General features: G+C 38.7%; 1 protein-coding gene across 1 annotated transcript; it reads right to left on the minus strand.

The window, feature by feature from the left end:
* Positions 1-524: 524 nt before the first annotated feature.
* Positions 525-20,317, minus strand: LOC132913695 (uncharacterized). The gene is made up of 2 exons (XM_060972200.1): positions 19,953-20,317; positions 525-2,042 (listed from the first exon to the last, which is right to left on the minus strand). The coding sequence occupies exon 2, from the start codon at positions 2,035-2,037 to the stop codon at positions 1,075-1,077; it is 963 nt and encodes a 320-aa protein (XP_060828183.1). The 5' UTR covers positions 2,038-2,042; positions 19,953-20,317; the 3' UTR covers positions 525-1,074.
* Positions 20,318-20,845: the final 528 nt, after the last annotated feature.

Raw genomic sequence — 20,845 nt, forward strand, 5'->3', positions numbered from 1 at the left:
CATTTCTCGTTTACCATACAGGGATATTTCTCCTCGATCTTTTCCCCTCTACTTTAAAACGCAACTTCCACCACTGTACCTTGTACAATCAAGGCATCGAACTTGAAAGCAACGTATAAGGAGAAAAAAAGATACAAATCTCTACCAAAGAGATCGCATTAGCTACGCCAACGACGTCCATCATCGACGTGATGAAATTTTTTAACAGTCCGTCTTAGGGAACTGGCTCCACGGTTCCCGCATAATCATACGCGTAATAACCTATACTCTTAGATGTAAATGTAACACGGTATAAATCACTAGTCAGCCTATGTAACTTCTGTATCAAGGCCGTAAATACGAAAGCTTGTCGCTGTACGAATATACATGTTTCAAATCCCGTTCAGACCGACCAAGTTTCTTGAATTCAGGCGATTCAATGAATAAAGAACAAGCTTAGAAACTTGAAAGAACATTTCAAGGAGGTATACTATTTTGAAGAAGCTACGGTTTGAGAATCTTTTCATAAATAACTACAAAATGAGGAATTTAGATCTTGTAACTTTTGGCAGCGCGGAGATTTCATAACGATCGGGTCAAAGATATAATTTCGAGAAGAACGTTAACAGAGGTTTCAAGATAATACATTCGTTCTAGTAACATAAGTCAGTAGTATGACGCGTTAACGCGATATTTCGCGCATCTAACATCGTAAGAAAATTAAAAACGAGGCTTTGATTTCTGAAAGTCCAATAGTATATCCCCTGAAATCTAGCATACTACAAGTTCAGACGAGGAAAACAACTTCAAGTTGCCTGAATTCAGATAAATGCACTAATCTGAACGAAGCGTAAGCGCGAGTGTAATTTCTAAGCGTTCGAGCATCACGATTCTCTGGCACTCGCAGTTATACGATTCGAACGAGAATAGCGAATCGATTCCTCTCTCGTTTCATATTTCTCGTGCATACGCTCGTCGCTTCTCATCTCTTTCGCTCGAATCCATCATCATCCGGCAATCAAACCGACGATTTGTAGGATTCGAGATAGCCGTGGTTCGTTCCATGTTTCGGTAGCAACTAGCTGCCCCGTGTCTTCAATAGTAGGAATTATCTTGCCGGTAGTCGGGGTACCGGAAAGCCTGATGTGCCCCTGCGGTTCCATCAGACTTCAACAGAAAGAAACTGGTAGGCTTGCCATTAAACGTGTACGGGCCCTTGTCCAGGTTGTTGACCAAATCGTCCGCTGGTTTCTTGGTCGGTTTTAAATTGCCCTGCCATTGATAAATCGATGTTGGTTTCCCATTGCTCACAAAGTCCGCCGAAACGCTGTCCAGATTGGTGATTGGGCTGTCCGTTGGTTTCTTGTTCGTCTTCTTTTGCCATTGGTAGACCGACGTCGGTTTCCCGTTGCTCACAAAATCGATGGGCAGCTTGATGAACGGGTTAACGGGTTGCTGGTAGTTTGGTTTCGGCCTTCCGGGTCTCGTGTACGGGACATGCGGCCGAAGGCTGGCTGTGGAATAAGTGGGCGGTTGCGAGATATAGCCTAAACCTGGCACGAACATGTACGGCGTGGGCGGTAGCCTGATGTAAAAGATGTTGCTTTCCTCGTATCTATTCGGATCCGACATGGTTCGTTCTTCGGTATCGAAGTTGTTGCTGGGATAATCGATGTCATAGGGGACGTTAGAGAATGGAAGCTGTGAAACGAGAGGATAATTGACGAAGATGGCTTTATGCTTTCGATTCTTCTTAGTTGCTTTGACTTCGTTGGATTGCTTTGAGAAACGGCCAACCTCAAGCTTGCCTTGATTATTATCTTGAATCGAGGCTAGCAATGAGGATTTCGACTCTTTCGTTCCACTGTCGGTCTTCTCTGATTGCTTTTTTGTCGACTGATTCGTCGCGTCCTTGCCGGTGACAATCCCGGGTTCCGTGGAAACTGGAACCGCGTCCTTGTTCCGAGGGAACAATCGAGCGTCATTCAGGGTGTCTTGGAGCGGCACCGCCGCCGCCGATGCCACCGCGCAAACCAATAAAATCGCCGAGATCTTCATGATGACTGGAAAAAACCAAACGATTTCATTGTTTTTACCTTGAACAACTAGCGCGATTTGTTGAAAAAATATGCTTACAAAGCAAATTTAATAAGAGGTATTCATGGGAAATGTTTAAAAAATCATCATCGCATGTTATGAAAGAGTCCACGCTCAAAGTATATGTTAAAACAACATTGAAAAATGATATTCACGCAAAATATCTGAAAAATCATTTTCGCATCTGTTATTGGAAAATCTACGCTCGAAATATACGTCAGAGAACGTCTGTTCGATTCTCATTGCCAAACGATCGTTCGATGCAGCTATTGGAAGAAGAGGCATTGGAACTACATCGACCATTCACCAAGCATCGAGCAAAGGCACGTATAATCCGGCTTATGAGTACTTACGAGTTGCCTTATTCCCGAGCAGAGAATCTGATTAAGTTATTATCCCTGAATACTTTTTCGCTCTTAAAATATCGCGCTAAGCCTTTCATACGGGCAACCTTCCCAACAGTAGATACAGCCATCACAAACTCGCATCCTAAGAGCACGCGTTACCTCCGAATTAAACCGACTAATCGTTTATTTGGCGGGTTAACGCGACAAGCGGATGACATTAAGCATGCAAAACGCGATCCCGCTGAAAGATAGGGTGGATGCGAGCGAATCATCGGCGAACGAGCCGAAACAAATCGTCGGCTCGTCCGGTTGAAAGTGCCCGAGGACAACTCGTTTTCTCGGGAACGGTGTGCCGCAGTATGGAAGCTCTTCCTCCTTCGTTGCGCGGCACCGGCTGTTCCCCGTAATCGACATCGAATAAATCACGTAGCCCCGTGGCGGCAGTAGGGAAGCGCATATAAGCGAAAACGTAGAAAAAAACGAGACACTGGATGCGCACGCGGGGAAAGAAAACACCGCCGCGACGGGGACAAATTCCGCGCGCGTGCATTCCCCGCGTCAGGCTTTCTTCTCGCGGCGCAACCGTAGCGCGAACCGAAGGGAGAAGAACAAGAGCATCAGGAATGATAATTGAAAGCGGGTTATAAAATCGTCGAGTCACGCATTCCTGACCAGAGAGAACTCCTCCTCGAAGACCTTGCAGAAGGTCGGACGCACGGAGAGAGAGAGAGAGACAGACAGACAAACAGAGATGGAGATGGACCGAAACAATCCATTCAGTACGGATTTCGTAATAGGGTTTCTCGTACGCGTCGAATGTTATTTAGCAGATAGATTTGGCTATTTGATTTTGCTAATTCTTAATTGCTAGAGATTTGTTACCGCGATGATTTTGATTTAGCATCATGCGACTTGCTGATTGAATCGCCTCTAATTGCGAGAGTAACCGCGTAGTAGCTTCTGCCAAGTGTAGGGTCCGCTATTTCTTACCGCGATGACTCGCGAAATATCGCATGTACCGGTTGTTTATTATTTCGCCACGTTGAATCAGTCGGTATCTTCTTTCTTTTTTTCTTTTCTTTCTTTTTTCTGTTTATTAAACTATACAGGTTTTGTACGAGAGCGTGTAATCGAAGTGGCAGGGGTTGGTTAATAGTCTTGAATTAGAACGTTTTATCCTCGGTTCTGCTCTCGCGTTTCCATCTTAAACGGGTGTCGAGTCGATTGATTCTCATCTTTCACGCCGCGCCAGATGGATATTAAAATCGAGCAATTAAAGTCAAGCTCGTCGGCCCTCGTGCAACGCGGATTTATGAGCGTATGGATGGTAGAGCGGCAGTGCGATGTAATTTTCTCGGGAGATATTCAGATTCCAACGAGTATAATTAACGGTGTGACTGATCGATTTAAAGGATAATGGCGGCCCGTCAGCATTTACGATTAAGTACCGGTTGATTGTTACGCGATACCTCGTTATTACCAGCGTCGGGTTCCTTTTTCTCGAACCGCTGTTAGTAAGGTAAACCAACTACCTTTTCCCTGGCGGATGATGCAGTCAGCCTACAGAGACCTGTGTTATCCGCCAGTGGTCTTGTTTTATACCTGTCTTCGCTCTGTACACGGTGGCAACACGCTCCATCTAACTTCGCTCATCCCGCCCAGGTTTTGCATAAAATTTCAATTCATCATTTCCGCAGGAACACCCCGTCCGATAGAATTTTTCCTTTTTACATATGCTCTTTTATACGGAAAGTCCTATGACATCAGCGGTTTTCGAAGCGTCAGATACAGGACGGAAGGATCTTCGAACTCTTGCGTCTTATCCTTTCTTATCATCCTTGCCTCCTGTCCTCTTATACCATTCTTCCTACCCTTCAAAAATGTTCCAGGTGATTTAAGGAGGCCCTGGGTACTTATTTCGAAGAGTATTAAGGATTCTCGTCGATCATCGAAGATTATGACGACGAAAATACTACTAAGCCGAATTACATACGAGATTCAGACCTGTCTAAAGTCGAGGACTCTTTTGGAGACTTCAACGTCCGCACAGGTCGTTTTTCATCGCGGCCATTTCGAGCACACCGTTATTTTGCCGAAATGAACTGCCCGAATACACAGATGCGCGTATCTTTTTACGGGCATCTTTGTCAGGAACGATACAATGTGCTCGTGACAGGAAAGACGAAACCAAAGTCTTCGCGTGCACATGTGCTCGGTGAGAACGTCCGCGGGATAAAGGTTCTTCGACATGGCGTACAGCTCGTACCTTCGTCACGTATCATTAGGACTACTCTTCGGCCTTTAACTCCTGGTATTGGATAAATTCTCTTGTAATTCTTTTTGGAACTTCGAAATAGCACGTTCACTTTATATGTTACGCTTCATTTTATATGTTAGGAATTGGTAAAGCAATGTTGCTTGGATAGCTTCTATAGCTTTAATGGGATTTATGGAACAGTCAATTATCAATTGGCCACTTTTATAATGATTAGCGATGCTTCGTTTTTTCTCCGAATTACATTAAGGAGTTCTTAAGATTGTATAGTGGTAATGATATAGGATTGTACGATGACCATTATCGTACACATTTGTATTGTAGCGAAGATACAGATAGTATAACTGAAGATGTTGGATAAATTCGAACTCTTTTTGAAGCTGCGAAATAGTACTTCCGCGCTTCACTTTATCAAGTTAAGAAATTTATAAATTGATATTGTACCGCTTAAACGGGATTTATGGAACAGGTAACTATAAAATGGCCACTTTTATAATAATTAGCGATGCTTCGTTTTTTCTTCGTGTTAAATCAACCAGTTTTTCATTTTATACAGTTGACCATCATCGTACAGATTTGTGTGATAGTAACGATCTAAGTAGTATAGCTGTAGATGCTGGATAAATTTTCTTGGAATTCTCTTTGGAATCTCGAAATAGCTCGTTCACGCTTCACTTTGCAATTTATAGAGTGATATTGTACCGCTTCGATGGGATTTATAGAACAGGTAAAGCATAAACTGGTCACTTTGATAATGATTAGCGATGCTTCGTTTTTTCTCTGAGTTAAACGAACGATACTACTTGGATGATGTACACCCGAAGATATGCCATTTCCGCAATTTTAATGAAACTTGGAGACATCTGCACGTGCTCAGGATTTTGACCTAGCCAGACGGATTCTCCTCGTTAATCGGTGGGAACTGCAGAGTTGCAAAAAGTTAGAAAGTGGTGCGGTATGTAAAGTCACCGGGTAAAGTGGGGATAAACGATGCGTTATCAGTGGTAAATGGGCGTAGATTATATGGAAGGAGGCTGATTTTATCGACTTTGTCGTGCCATTACGCGCAGTCGAGCAATTAATTTATCGCGTGGAAGATGATTTGGCATTCCTCGATATGCCGTCGTACTTTCTTTAGGAAGATCGAGCTTCTCCTCGCCGGCCATTCGCTCCTTTTTTCTGTTGCTACTTTCTCCCTAACCCTCAATTTACGTGGACGAAGAGAGAGGGAGCAATGGCGAAGTAATGGCAATCCCATCGCATTGTTGACCCGAATAATTGCATGTTAATCGCAAATGCGCTCTTTGAAGCGGAAATCAGGCCATTTTTTCCATGGATTTTGACAAGCGAACGTGTACATGCATCCGGTGTAAGGATAGCTGTCTAATCATTGTCTAAGTCATTAAATCAAAAATACTGCTGGGTGACTCTTAATTATTCGAGTTAATGTTGTTCATTTTTGCAGATCAGTTTGTATAGTTTTCAGATGTAGTATAACATAGTAATCGAAGTAGCTAAATGACAGAAGATCTAAAATTAAATGACAGAAAGAGTTGTGTCAAAATGTACTTGTTTTTTTTTATGAAATTCAAAGAAGTAAGTCCGAACTGCAGGATGGCGGTGAAATTCTAACCAATCCCTGTCAATTTATGTAGTTCTCCTTAATAAGACATATTATTCATTTTTCAGTGTATGTACTTGGAAGTTCCATCAAATTAGAAAAAAAGAAGCCATTTGTGTACTCTACCTTATTTAAGTATTTTTTATAGATAAGCGACATTCTCCCTAAGTAAGGATCCTTAAGAATTTAAAAACGTACTACCCCCATCAAAGACTCTTACAAATTTCGAAACTTAAAATTCTAATAACAAAGAGCCCTTAAGAATTTGGAAATTGTAAAAATGATTAAAATTATGACTTTTTTACGGTTAGACAGTCCTTTATAAACACTGTACGTCTCGGTGGTGCGCTGAACTTTTGTTTTACGGGTTACGGGTTATTTCTGACACTGGCTACGCGAGTTAGGGGGCTCGTCGAATGGAAATGGACATGGAAAAGTGGCATGTATGCAACTGGAAGTTGGTTCCGCGATCGAGCGCGAAAGGCAGCTTAAAAAGGAGATACTTAAGCTTTAACGGGTTTTCGAGGGAATCCATAAAGTTGGATCGCGCGTACGCCTCTTGCATTTCTCTCCTCGCGGCGATTACGCGCTCCTGTTTCGGTTTGATTTTCATCCGGTATGAATTTTCGCGCAATTTGCGAAGCTCTTAATTAGACTTCGACGGATAACGGTGGGTAATTGCAGTAAATAATTTTTAATAAACAACCGCGGCGTGTTTCTCGACGCAATTCTTCTCTTTTTTAAACGTGGCTAAGACTCGTTTAAACTGGTCAAGTAATTTGAATTATGTATAAAATATATTCATATAAGTAGAACAGAATCAGGCTTGAATTGAAGTGAATTGACTCCAACCAATAGATGTGTAAGATTTTTATCACACACTTGCTAAGTTCTCTTATACGTATAATTTGATTAGTGAAATTTCACAAGCCAGTGACAAAGTCACGAATCAGAAATTAACAGCACCAGATGGGTAGATCCTCTTACATAATCAGAACAAGTTTGATACAAAACAACTGACATTTTAAGATTACATCATACAAACTGTAAATCACTCGATACTCTACTTTGTTCAATAATTTTGAAGTTATAAAAGAGAAATCTAGAATCTATATACAACTAATCGTTTATCTTAATTTAATAATGTTATTAATAAATCATTACGTAAGAGGGTTCTGGAATTAGTAAAAGTTAATGAAATTCGCTACGCAAACACTGTTTAAAATACGTACATTTCGGGTGTCAAAAAATAATTGAGAATATCTTAACTTCACTTGTCACTTGTATTTTATACTACTAGTAAAAATATTATTATCGAATTAGGAAATTTTATGAAGCTTAAAAGCACGACATAATAGAAAACTACTGTTAATTCTAAAATTACCAAACCAAACCTACTTATATCCAGGCAAAAACGTAATTCCATACTCTTATTTATTTTGCTCGTATCAATTTAATTTTAATTAGCTGTATATAAACTATCTAGGCACACGTTGACGGTTTTAAATGTTTGACATGTTAAAAGTATTAAAAATAATTTATTGTAATTACCTAACGAGAATGATAGAAGTCGTTGCTCCGCTCTGTGGCTCGCGATAAATTCGTTGAAAATTAATCGAGTTTATTCGAACCTTCGTCAGGAGGTTCACGCGAAAGAACGACCCGTATTGTGGTCCATCATTCTCGTCTCTGTTCGCTCATGCGTTTCTAATTAGCCAATTTTACGCTACTGACTCCTAGTACGGTAAATATTCTCGCGGCGCACACATCAAACTCTGGCAGGATAGAAATTTTCATACTCTGATTCGTTTGATGCTCGAGCAAATGTGAATACATGTTGTAACAAAGTCCTTTATTGCGACTATATCGCAAACAACCCTGTTAACATGTTTTGTTCGACATAAAGAATTTATTTCTTCATTTAAAAGACCTGCCAACAAAATAATTCACCCGCGATAAAAATGTTGGGCAAAAATTCTACTCCGTTGAATGTTACGGTATTCTGTTTGTTCTTAGTAATGGTTCCGTTTCTTAACATGAGATTTTCGAATTATTTATTAACGCTTGATCCTAATCGCTACTTCTGAAAGTTAATTCAAGGGTACTCGGGTAACTATGCTATCCTGTTATAAACTACACCGTTAAAAATCGTATCGATATTTCGTTACTAGATCGCGTTACCGGAATGCAGGAATTTTATATCCGTATTTCGTTTTTAATATTCGAACTTCATAGAAATTTGATAGATTTATAGTGTTATATTTTAAGGAATGTTCGAATGGTTTTTGGTAAAAATATAATATATATTTTTTTTTTTTTTGCGTATGTATATCTATCATAAATATCCACAGTCTACTTATAATATAAAATAATACACAAGATAATGTTTCTTAAATTTCTTTAACAAATATAACAAGTAAATGAAAATGAAAGCTTCTTTTCCCCTCATATTACGTACTTTTTCATATTGCATTTTGATTTCTTTGGTAGAAATTTTATACTTCAAAAGATAATAGTTCTTAGCGTTAAGCAAAGTCTTACAGGGAAGACTGACAATGTAAGTTAGAACCATGGAAGGAAATAGGAAATCGTAGGATTAAAAGCATCGTGCTAGCGGAATTCGAAGTGTTTGCGAGGTACAAGAGGTGATAATTTAAGTATCGCCAATTTGAGCGTCATCGAAGGTCGCACGTGGCTCTTCTAACGAGCGAGTTTGCTAGACTTTCTCATAATTGCACCGGCAGTCACGAAGGCTGCAGGTGATTCTCGCGAGATCCCAATCATGTGAGTCAAGGTATTCTGACTTTACACAATGCTCCCCTCTCCTTTACGTTGTCTTACATACACGTAAATTCCGGATTTCTGAGACTCGGTCTAATTTCCTAACTGTACACGATTGTTCTTTTCGGAATGCAATCCTTCATCATCCTGCCATCAATCTATTCACGCAAAATATCCGTTAGAACGATCGGATCAACTTCTTCTGACGAGAGCATGTGTGTAGAGATTCTGACGCCGATTTAATCTTTGCACAATGTGACAGAGTAAAGAAAGACTCGAGCAAAATATAGCGCTGTTAATTTCACATTTTCACAGATTGCTGTGGATTTCCTTCCATTTCTGTGGGTTTCCATTAACTGAACGTTAACAAATAATTTGCTTTTCAACTGTATATAGGTAAATTGTAAAGTTTTACGTATGTATTGGATATATATTGTGAAAGATTTTTTCACATTGTCGTGATTCATTGTGAGACTTCGCGTCTCACATTCAAGCCGGTACCGCGCACATGCCCTAAAAGCTTGTATATTCGGATCTATATCGTACGTAGCGAACCTGTTGGATGTTACCACACAAAGCAATCATTAACATTCTGACGCCAGAAATACAAGGAATCTTGAGGTTAAAGAAATAATTATTTTCTCCTTTATTTTAACCTCTTCGCTTTATTATTACACCGTAGGAGGGTTAATATCTTAATAATGCAATACTTAATATTTATTACCTATATAATAGTACATATAGTACATATTGCAAGGAATCTCGAGTACAAGGAAATAATTATTTTCTTCTTGGTTTTTAATTCTTCGTTCTATTACACTGCAAAGGGTTGATGTCTTCTCGATAAAGATCAAGTATTTCGTTAGAAAATATAAATTTCTATAGAAGATCTAAGTTAGGTTTTTAGGTATCTCTTTAAATTGTCAAATCATGCTTGCCGAATATGCAAGCATGATAGAATCCAACTATCTAAAAATCATTGGATATCTAAACTCGCGATAAGATCGTTTCGGTAGATGATCCTCTAATTATACTTTGAACAGGATATTATTAAATAAACTCAAGGTATTGTCCTTTTTTTTCTGTCCGTTGTGGATAAGTACCGTAAGGAATCCCTGCTCGAAAAATTGGTTATCCTCTAACTGTAACGAGATCGTCGAACATTTCGACGATGTAATAATACAGTAGTCTCAATACACAATGAGAGCCTGGACCCGATCACGCGTTACGAAAACCGAATTAACCTCTTTCGAGACCTTAGCAGATTCCGGTTCTTTCGCCGATTTGTGTCCAACAAAAAGCCTGTTTTCATCGATGATGGCTCTCCTATTATTAACGTGGACATTTACGGTGTCCAAAAAGTTAAAGGTTTAAAGAGCGGGAAATATCAATCCGATGCAGGTGTCAATTATTTGGCTGATCGATGCATGTAAAAGATTTCTCTGGTCAATAGCAACCGTTAAATCTTGTCCTATTATTATTAATTGTTTTCAATCACATTGAAAAAGAATCATAGAAAAATTAAAACTTTGTCAGCAGTCGCTATAAATAATTTTTATACAATAAAATATTTGATATTTGTAGGAATAGAATTTTTATTCATCTTTAATGTCTGTATAATATTTTCCAAATTTTTCGACGAATTGTTTCAGAACGAAATTATTGTAAGAGTTGCGCTGGAAAAATTGTTTTACTTTAGAACCGATGATTTTGATGAATCTGGAAGAATGGAATTAGTTAATTATTCTGAAAATGTATAGAATTATATGAATGTTATTTCGATTATATTACGTTTTCATTAAAAATTTAAATTTTCCTCAATCGCAGACACATGATCAAATCAATAGACTAGAATACCAATATCGACCATCATGATTAATCGGAAGCTAAAACAGTAGAAGTTTAGAAATAATTTGCATACCTAATTAAAAGATTCGACGTTAGAAAGTCCAGTTTTGATATAGTGCATTGATAACCTCAGTAGAGCGAGACGCAATTAAAAACAACTGGACTAACACATTCTCACTGCGCACTCGCTTCAATTAGTATTTACGGCGAAAGCGTGTCGCAAAATTCAAATGTGATTAAAACGAACGAAGTATATACTCAGAGAAATTAACGTCTGACAGATTACCAATCACGGTGAATTTCTAATGACATCAGGAATTATGGGGAAATTATACAGAAACGAAGGATCGTCGAGATAAATTAGAAAAGCAACGTGACTAAAACAAAATCACTAACGAACTCAATGAATCGATTTCTTGAAAATAAATGATTTTAGCAAGAAACGGTTATATCTATCAATTGAATGCAAAATCAAACGGGTTTTCATGTGGCTATATATAGACTCCCCTTATCCGGTCACGTTTTCATTCAGAGGAAGACAATGAATCACATGTCGTATTTATCCGCCGTTCATAGCATTTATTGTAGAGAAAACTTCACTCTACACATTTACTACCGAAATACTGCTCTTCAAGAAATGCATACTATTTGTTTAGAAATAAATCGAAGAAATTAAATAATATTGTTTGTTTTAACACACTGTTTCTCGATTTATTTATTTCTTTCGTCCAAGTACGCATAGAAAACGTAACTGTTGCATTAACAGCGTTACTTACAATTAGATAAACCAATCAACGATATGCGAATTAATGAAAGAATATCGATGAACTTCCATGTAACTAATATTTTATCACATCGAATATTGTTTTCGGATTAACCGATCGCCCGTTTATCCGGTTAAAGGGAGTATCCTCTAAATTACCATCGAACAAAGAGTCTTTGGACAAACACAGTCGATTGATCTTTTCATCGTCAAACCACGTAAACGCACGTCCCGTTAGAGTTGGCATAAAAATGAATGCGATTCTTCAAAATGTTGCATCACTGTGAAGAGGCAACGGTATGCTTGCAAATTGTATCGCACATGGAACTATTAATTCAAATAACATTTGGTGTATTTACCATCCTATACATCTTAACTCTCATACGGTCGTCATTTAAACTAACGTTGTGAGTCTTCATGCTTTTTTTGATCATTTACATTAAATAAAAAGAAAACATTCGAAGCAAGTATAGAGATATTAAAAATATATTATAATATTAAAAATTCATTTATCACAATAATTAAATGTCTCTCGGAAGCATATTTTTCGCAATGTGCATGTTTAAACGAGGTTTTAATATCTTTTGAAGGAAATTTAAATCGTCTCCTTTTTTATAGTCTGTGAGATCCAGCCACGTTTAAACATCTCGACGAACGATCACGTTTTATTTGTTCATTGCGAATTTCCTAGTAGTCTGATCCTCGATTAAACGTCATTTTTAATCCATTAGATCGTCAGTACGTGTATTTCATCATCGTCATTCTAATGTCCACGCCGATTTTTTCCTATCTCTAACGATCTCGAGAATCGTTCGACCGGTGATTCACTTGCGGCTTCTTTTCTTTTCCAGAGGTTGCACAGGATAATTCTGGAATCGCAGAGTGTTTCCTCGCCGATTGCCTCCTTCTTTCCTCCTTCCTTCCTGTGAAGCACGAGCGACCGGCTCTTGGGTGTGTGCTGCCATTTGTATTCGGAATCACAAGGAAGTGAAATCTTAAACCGGTCGGATGCGTTGTTAGGCTACGGGCGTGCGAAAATTGTCCGCCCATTGTCAATCACCTCACGGACCATCGACAAACTAGGAACAACCGATCTTCTCCTCCTACCAGATTTTTCGACGAATAAACGACAACGGAAGCCGCTTTCGAATTTTTTGATGGTTTTCGATTTACATGGCGAAAGCGGAGCAAAATTTTGGAGGGAACTGGGTTAGGTCTTTTGTTCCGATTTTCCTTCTCTTGTCATGCAGACGGTGCCTTTGTTATCTTGGAATCTTTTTTTTTCGAGGGTGGACATAGGATCCAAAATGACGGTCGTTGGTTCGTACGACTTTTCAAATGTTTTGTCCTTTCCAATTGAACAGTTTGTAACAATAAGAAGTCAGCTCTAATATTTAACGTTGCATTAAAATTCTGATCTTTAAGGTATTTTATCCTGTTTACTGCTTTGTATCTGACGCGATGATAATTTTTATCATATTCTATACGCGTGTTTTAATATTCAATGTTCTAATGAGTTATTCTGATCATCTGTAACTCGATATCAATTTAGAGATAAATCGTATTTATTAGAAAAGAGAGAAAACTGTAATTTCATATACCTTCTGCTTTAATATCAATATATAAAGGCGCAAAAGTTTATTATCGCGGGTATCAGTTGATCGTGGATATGTCGCACGTTTCAAAAAGTGACTCGTTTCTGATCGATTTTAAGATTGGTGTTCGTTGACTTACTCACAGCAATTACTTCGATTTTTAAAAGAAAGCAATTGTACTTAAGAATAGAAACAATGTCGTGTTAAGTACCATTTTTTTACAAAAGCCCGTAAGTACAATGCGTTTACGACTTCACGGTGCTCGTTGCCTCGCCATTCTCTAATTACGATCCTCCAATTATTTTCAACAGCGTTAGCGGATGTTAGAGATTGTAACGAGCGGCTATAATTCAATGGCTCCCGTTTTATAGAAGGAAAATAACGTTTGACTGGCTGCTTAGAAATATGGTATGCTCGTAAGGTGTCGATGGTCTAGTCAACGAAATTCTTCGCGTTTTTCCCATGCCATACTCGCTGCTCGAATAACGTTCACGGTGGCTGCTCGTATCGGAATACCAATTAGTAGCGGTGATAAAGTGATCGTGATCGTCACGCGCAAGCTGCTCGAGTCGCTTTGAAAAACGTTACGTAATCATCGATCATACTTTTCTTTTATTTGTTTTCCTTTTTCCTTTTTTCATGATCTGTTTCTTTACTCTCAAGTTGATCTTCTTCAGAGAAAATTGAGACATCGTATGACATGAGTTTCATTCAAGTCTCATCTCGTACGTTGATCGACAAAGGACTCGGGTTAAATGAATCAGCGATTTGCCTTTTATACGGATATTACCATCGAACAGATTGCGTACTTCTCCGTCGGCACAGAATATATTATCTCTCGAGGAAGTAGACGGCGTCTGGTTTAATCGCCATTGAATATTTAGAGGCGAGCTCCTGCGATTGTCGCTTAACGATCCTTCATATTAATCCACTAAGGACCAAGGTTGCATTGGTTGCAACATTTTATTTGTAATTTCTTTTTAGCCAATTCACATTACTGAACTCTATTGAACTCTGTTGAACTCTATCGAACTTATATTGTAATTATAAGAAGGAAGTCCAAGAATTTGCTCGATATTTTTTTATTACTTCTACTTCCTTCTAGATTCTAGATCCTCCACCTTTATGAAATTCGAAAAAATTGAAGTATTTTATAGCGCAATAAAAAGCAATATCTCTCTTCACATTATAGAATTTCCTTTTGTACCTGTGATTCTTAGATCAGAGATTCTACAGCTTCTGCTTTGCTACTGCTATTATTCTGTATTTTTTTCTTACTTTTTCTTTCTCTTATTTTCTTTTTATCTTGACGACTATTAACTTACTTTATTTGTGTTTTTTTCCTAATGCTACTTCTACACGTTACACGTTATTTCGTATTGTCCAGTCCTGAATGAATCAAAGAAGTAACATTGCGCGTGAAGAAGAGGAAGATAAATGAGGTCTTCTCGTATCGTAGAATTTCCGTACGGTTTCTCTGAAATGGACGTGGTACTCGTGGAAGTTCCAAAAATTACGAACATTCCCTCTTAACTCGAGCAACGAAACCTGTGTCCGGCGCTTCTCTACACGGCTTTTCAATTAGTCATTAATCCTTACGCGGTTGAATGTAAATGGGACCGTTATACCATCTTCTCGAGTGCAGACTAATTTATACTGTTGGTAGAATGGATAAACGATACAGAGCGGGAAGTTGGTGCAGAAGCAACCTGCTATATTTTTGCGTTATTTTTTTGATGATTGATGAGGTCTGAAAGATTCCGCGAGAATTTCATAAATTTTACATCATGACACCTTTGATTTTTCTGAATTCGTAAAGGTTGAAACGAATAAATTGGGCCTTGGCCAAGGAAGCGGTAACCCATTGGTCGTCTCATACATTTCAATTAGCCGTCAGCTATTTCATAAGCGCCACTGGCGTGCAAGATAATCGGCACGTCTCGATGAACAGACCACCGCGTTACGTACATTTACCGCGGCATCGCGTTTGAGTGTAGCGGTCTTCATACTTCATGATCAAGCGAGATTTTATATTAAAAGATCGAGCAAATGATATATGATGATGGTTAATCGTTAAGACAATTATATATACGATTTATTATCTATCGGAATTTATTTATTTATAATTCAGTGTTTATCTTTTTAATATTAAAGATTTCTACTAATTTATGACTATTTATAAGGATTATATCAGATGAATAAATAAATTGTAATAAGTAGGTACCTTGAGGCGTGCGTCTTATTTAAGATAAATTAAAGTATAAAAGCACCGCAAAGCAGTTGTCAAGATTCATAAAACGGATGGGTCACCGATTTTTCCAAAATGAATGAAATTTCAATTCATTAGCCGAATTCCATATGGATAGTATTGTTAAATGCCGTCAATGGTACTGAAGATCAGTTTCTTCAAATTTGTACCTGGCAACTTCCTGACCTCTGTGAATCTGCTAAAGCTTCCTTTTGATAGCGAATTTTCTGGTAGACCAACCTGATCTACAGACAATATCCAACCCTTATTACTAGTGTCCATAATTTGTCACCTCGTGGACATGGACAAATTTTCCAGGAAGAAGATCCTAATAATGGAGAAAATTCAAAAAACATTCCAAAATGGAACAATAACAAATAACGAAGAACCAATAGTGAAGATCAACGCAAGAGTACCAAAGGAGGAATTTCAACGATGAAAAAAAGACATCGCACAAAGATGATAAAGAAGAAGTTCTTAAAGATAAAAAGAAGTTTGGAAAAAGGGACTAAAAGGAATATAGAGAAAAGAAGTATTGTAAGGACATAAGAATTATAATAGAAGGACAAATAGCAACATAAGGAATCAGAAAGGAGACAAACAAATAAGGAATAGAGTCGAATTGAGGCAATAAAGAGAAGAAACATAGTGCATAAACACAAAAAAATCTAGGAATAAAAAGACACAATACAAAGACACAAAAAAGTTCGGACAATAAAAAATAGACTCTCTAATATGACATAGAAAAGGAATAAGAAGAAGAAAAATGACAGGGCACGAGGACATCAAAGAAGTAAGGAAGATTACTCAAAGACACCAAGAAAAGAACGTTAAAATGTAATAAGGCTAAAAAATGGATTCCAATGATAAGAAGGTGTACATAGCGTTAGACGTCAACAGTTACTATCTAACATAGCAGCTTGAGGTGTGATTGGAATACTCATTAGTACACGCCATGTAACCAAACTACCGGTATATCAAGTTTTCAAGAAGTTTATACCGCCCCATTTTACTCGCTGCTTGGATCTTTGGAATTCAAGAAAACGTCGGACAGTTAGGTCTAGCCTGACTGAATCGTAAAACTATTCTTTCGTTAACTGCATCGGGACTCGAGAGAGAAAGTAATAGATCTGGAGCTTGTATAACATCACGTAACAACCTATATTTCGTCGGAGAACCGTACACTGTAATAATAGTAACATGTCGTAAGTATAACATTTTGAAAAATTACGGTCTTAACTATTTTCATGCTGGAAGCGTTTTGTGCGCACAATTTGCATTCATTCGGTTCTCGGCGGCTGTTTAATTAGAAATACACGCGAAGCTTAAAAACTAGAGAGACCGTTCAAGACCATCGATTCTACCGGTCATTTTCCTATCACGTAATGTTCACAAAAATGATAGTCTCGTCGGTTTCATAAATTCGTTTGGACGATATCGTTTCCGCGTAACACGTGTAGAAGCGGTTGTTGAGTCGATACTTTCGTGTCACATCGTAATTTAATCGACGATTTTATCGGTCGGTGCGCGAACAACCTATTTCTAGACTTCGGTAATATCACGATCTTAATTACGAAAAGCTCGGGCGATTCCCGCGACTGTAATCCCGTCCCATTACCGTTCGGTTGATGCATTCGTCGATCGAGTTACGTTTCAATGTGCGCGAACTGGTTCCGCTAACTCCCGTGGATAACTTTAGACATCGACGTCATTAATGTTAGACTGGAAAGCACTTTCCGTGACGCACAAGTAGCGCAAAACGAAGAAGAGAGTCGCCTTGGCGAGCGAACGAACGTCCTTGCCATCAAAGTCCACTCGATAAAGCTAAATCGCCCGCAAAACTATCTACCGTGTCGACCATATACGTACGCGTTCAAGTAATACTTCAGTGACAGAATATGATTCAAATTTCACAAAGATGTTTTTTGAAAGAAACGTTTTCCAAGAATTGTCGAACGACAGTTAGACGAGCACGTGAAATGGCTTGCATTACCGGATCGTGGACGATTTTACAACTGTTATTCGGACCTTATCTCAACATTCACATCGTTGACGAAATTCCACCTTTCAAAACCAGTGCTTGATGCGATCTACAGGAAAAGAGATTACTGGGTTTTCAGGACAAAAATTTTATTCGAAGACTGCATGAAACTAATTCTTAAACTCCATTAGATAGATTTATCAATCTACTGGATTGTATGACGAAGTACATTTTGTTAGAAAGGCTTAAAGTCGATGCAAAAAGTATTTTCACATTTTTTATCAGCTTCTACATTTTATTCATGTAGTATGCAATTTTTTTAATCACATGAAAGTACTTTTGTAGCCACTGTAGATCTTTCACAGATAGAGTGCAATATTGACGTGAAAAGATGCAGCTAACAGAATATCTTCAACCAAGTTCAACTGATTGGCCTACAAAAGTGAAATGGATTGACGGTATAGACCATACTTCCTCGGAAAGTTTGATGAACCATATTCTGTTCTCAAATATATGGAACCCTTAGTAACGATGAACACACAATGTTATGCAGTCTAAATCATAAATAGAATCATAAAAGTCCAAATCATAAAATAAAATACACCTAGTAATCTAGTACATTGTTGAGATAGCGAATATAATCTAGCATCGAGCATTAGGCCTTAGGCTATGACTACAATGGATACGTGTTCTAATAAATACAGGTGCAAAGATGATAAATCACATACTCTGTCTTTTATAGAGGAGCAATTTTAAAATTCAATGTGTCGTCAATCAATTCTATATGAAACCTATCTTTTCACTTATTTTGGGATTAAATACGTGGTTTTGTTAGCTTCTTGAAAATTGTAAAGATATTAATAACATTACAGTTATGCAAATCAACATTAGTTAAATTAAACTAACATAACAGTCAAACTAATATTTGTTTCTTACAAAACATTATCAGATTTACCAGCTATTTTAAAAAGGCCTATATCATCTGTCGGATGATCCCCTGCTTCGTCAAAAATTGTCAAAATACTTCTGCTGAGCCACCAAGTGACATAAAACTCAGAAAACCAACACAATTGGATTTATTGCGTTTCCCGTACGCGCTGTTCGTATAGATTCTCACGAGTACAAGCATTTCTTCAGACATATTTCGTTAGTTCGTCAAAGCACGAATTCGCGTAACAACAACCCTAACCCGGTAGACAAAAGAGCCATCATCTTGTCTCCGATCGAGTCAATAATGTCAATCTATTGAAAAAGCCTATCGTTCTTTTTTCCATCCAACGTGGGATCATAAACGATGCACCGTGTGCATCGTGATGTCCACGCTCGATTATCGAACTCCGATTATGGTAATCGTGCGCACGGTGCTTAATGCTCAGGCCGCGTCTCTGGGGAATTTTTAGAAAATAAACAGAGAGGAAACGTTTCCTGAAGGAGCTCGTGTAAGGAAGCTCGAGGCCGAGCGCCAACGTACTCGAAAGATGCGCCAACCCCCCGTCATCTTCTGCTTCTTGTAACCTCTTCTTGTCCCGAAGCGCGTCTCGCGGATGCTCAGCTCACGGGATCCTCGTGTAACATTGTGGCAACAAGGAAGTCGCTGTTGCAGTCTCTGAGAATTACCGTTTCGCGATAACGTCCTCGAATCTCGAGTGGTGGCAACATATCCACCCAAACGAAACGCAGAAATACACGGTGAACAGTAAATCGAGCCGGTGTGCGAACGCGCGGCGTTAACTTCCGATAATCGCGGAAACTTTAACGGAACGGATAACGAGCGTGGTAAAACTGCAACGATTTAACGATCTCCGGTGGCGATTAAACGGCGCGGCTACGCGTATTCTACACTCTCTTTTGTGTTTTCATTGTTTACGATCTGAAATTACAAAGTGCGCTTTGTAAACGCATCGAAGAAGAATGTTTTAATAATAATTGAGAGATGAGATGGGATTGCGCGATTTTGTTGAGAAAAATTAAACGTCGCGGTCGATGGAAACTGTTATAATTTCCTTATACCACCTGAAACGATTCTTTTAAATTATAATGTTGTAAATTTTCAATGTTCTTAACGAACTGTTATAAGTTTACTATTATTATCAAGACAGATAACATAGTATTTCCGTTTCCTAGATTGATCTTTCTATTTTTAACCATGGTATTTCATTTAACTGTAATTAAATTCGATCGAATTGTGGAAGGTTAGTAGATGTTAATGACTGTTGGCATATACTCGATGACTAACGATTTCGATAATTATTCTATCCTTCCTTTAAGAAGGCTCAAAGTCGTCTCTCCTCCGGGAGGAAATCGTGGCCTTCGACTTACGTAAACGAACGCTGTTTGGCCCAGCGAGTCTTTCTACGTATTCGCGCCGTATCGCGTTGAGCAATTACTGTCGAGCAAAGTTTGTTCACACTACCCACCTCGTTTGCCTTTGGAAGAACAGCGGGATCCACAGAATAGTGTTTGATCTATAGAGGTTCGATCTCTCGTGTCTCTTGTAGAAATTTCTGAAAAGTGCACCCGTGAACGATCACCAACGCGGTCGCGATCTCATAGGTCTCGCGCATCGAACGAACTTTTATCCCGACCGAAAGCTTCCTCTCAACGCTATCAAACCTTTTCTCCTTTCTTTTTATTAATTTTTCTTCCGGATTTTCGTCTTTCTTGCCTTCACACTCGATCGCTACTTTTGGTCACTGGCTACTTTTGACCGCGTTTTACAAGTTCACCGACTCCGTGAATCGCGATCTGCTATCAGAATGAAGGCTTTTCTTAAGGCCGTCTCGTACTTATGTCGCTGCCCCCACTATGGGGCAACGCGCCGCGAGCACTCCTCAAGCTCTTCAGCTTGTCGGGGCCCGAACAACGATGCCCCCCTCTGAACATAGAAAAGGAAATACGTGCCAGAATGGACGACACACTTTCGTTCGTTCTTTCGTTCGTTCGCCATCGCTTTTTCGACGGTTCACTCTTCCTCCTCCGGACGCTACATCACGTTACGGTCTTTGCTCCTCGACGATAGGTATCTTCGTTCGGCGACGAAATTTCATTTGGCAAAATTGCAACGTTTGTTCACTCGACGTTACTTAACTTTTAGCCCTTAACTTTTGCCTTAACCCCTACATTCTTTTGCAAATGTGAATAAAAAGAAGCTAACACCTCCGTATGCAAAATCAAATAATTTTCTAGACACTACCTTCCTCAAAAACAGGTGACTGATCTTTAATCAATTCGGACGCGATTCAATGGTCCTTCTTTTTTTTTTTTTTTTTTAGAAAACTTAAGTTATATATAGCATATGTAACACAGGGAA

Source organism: Bombus pascuorum, chromosome 13 (genome assembly GCF_905332965.1).
Source record: "Bombus pascuorum chromosome 13, iyBomPasc1.1, whole genome shotgun sequence".
NCBI classification, from domain to species: Eukaryota; Metazoa; Arthropoda; class Insecta; order Hymenoptera; family Apidae; genus Bombus; species Bombus pascuorum.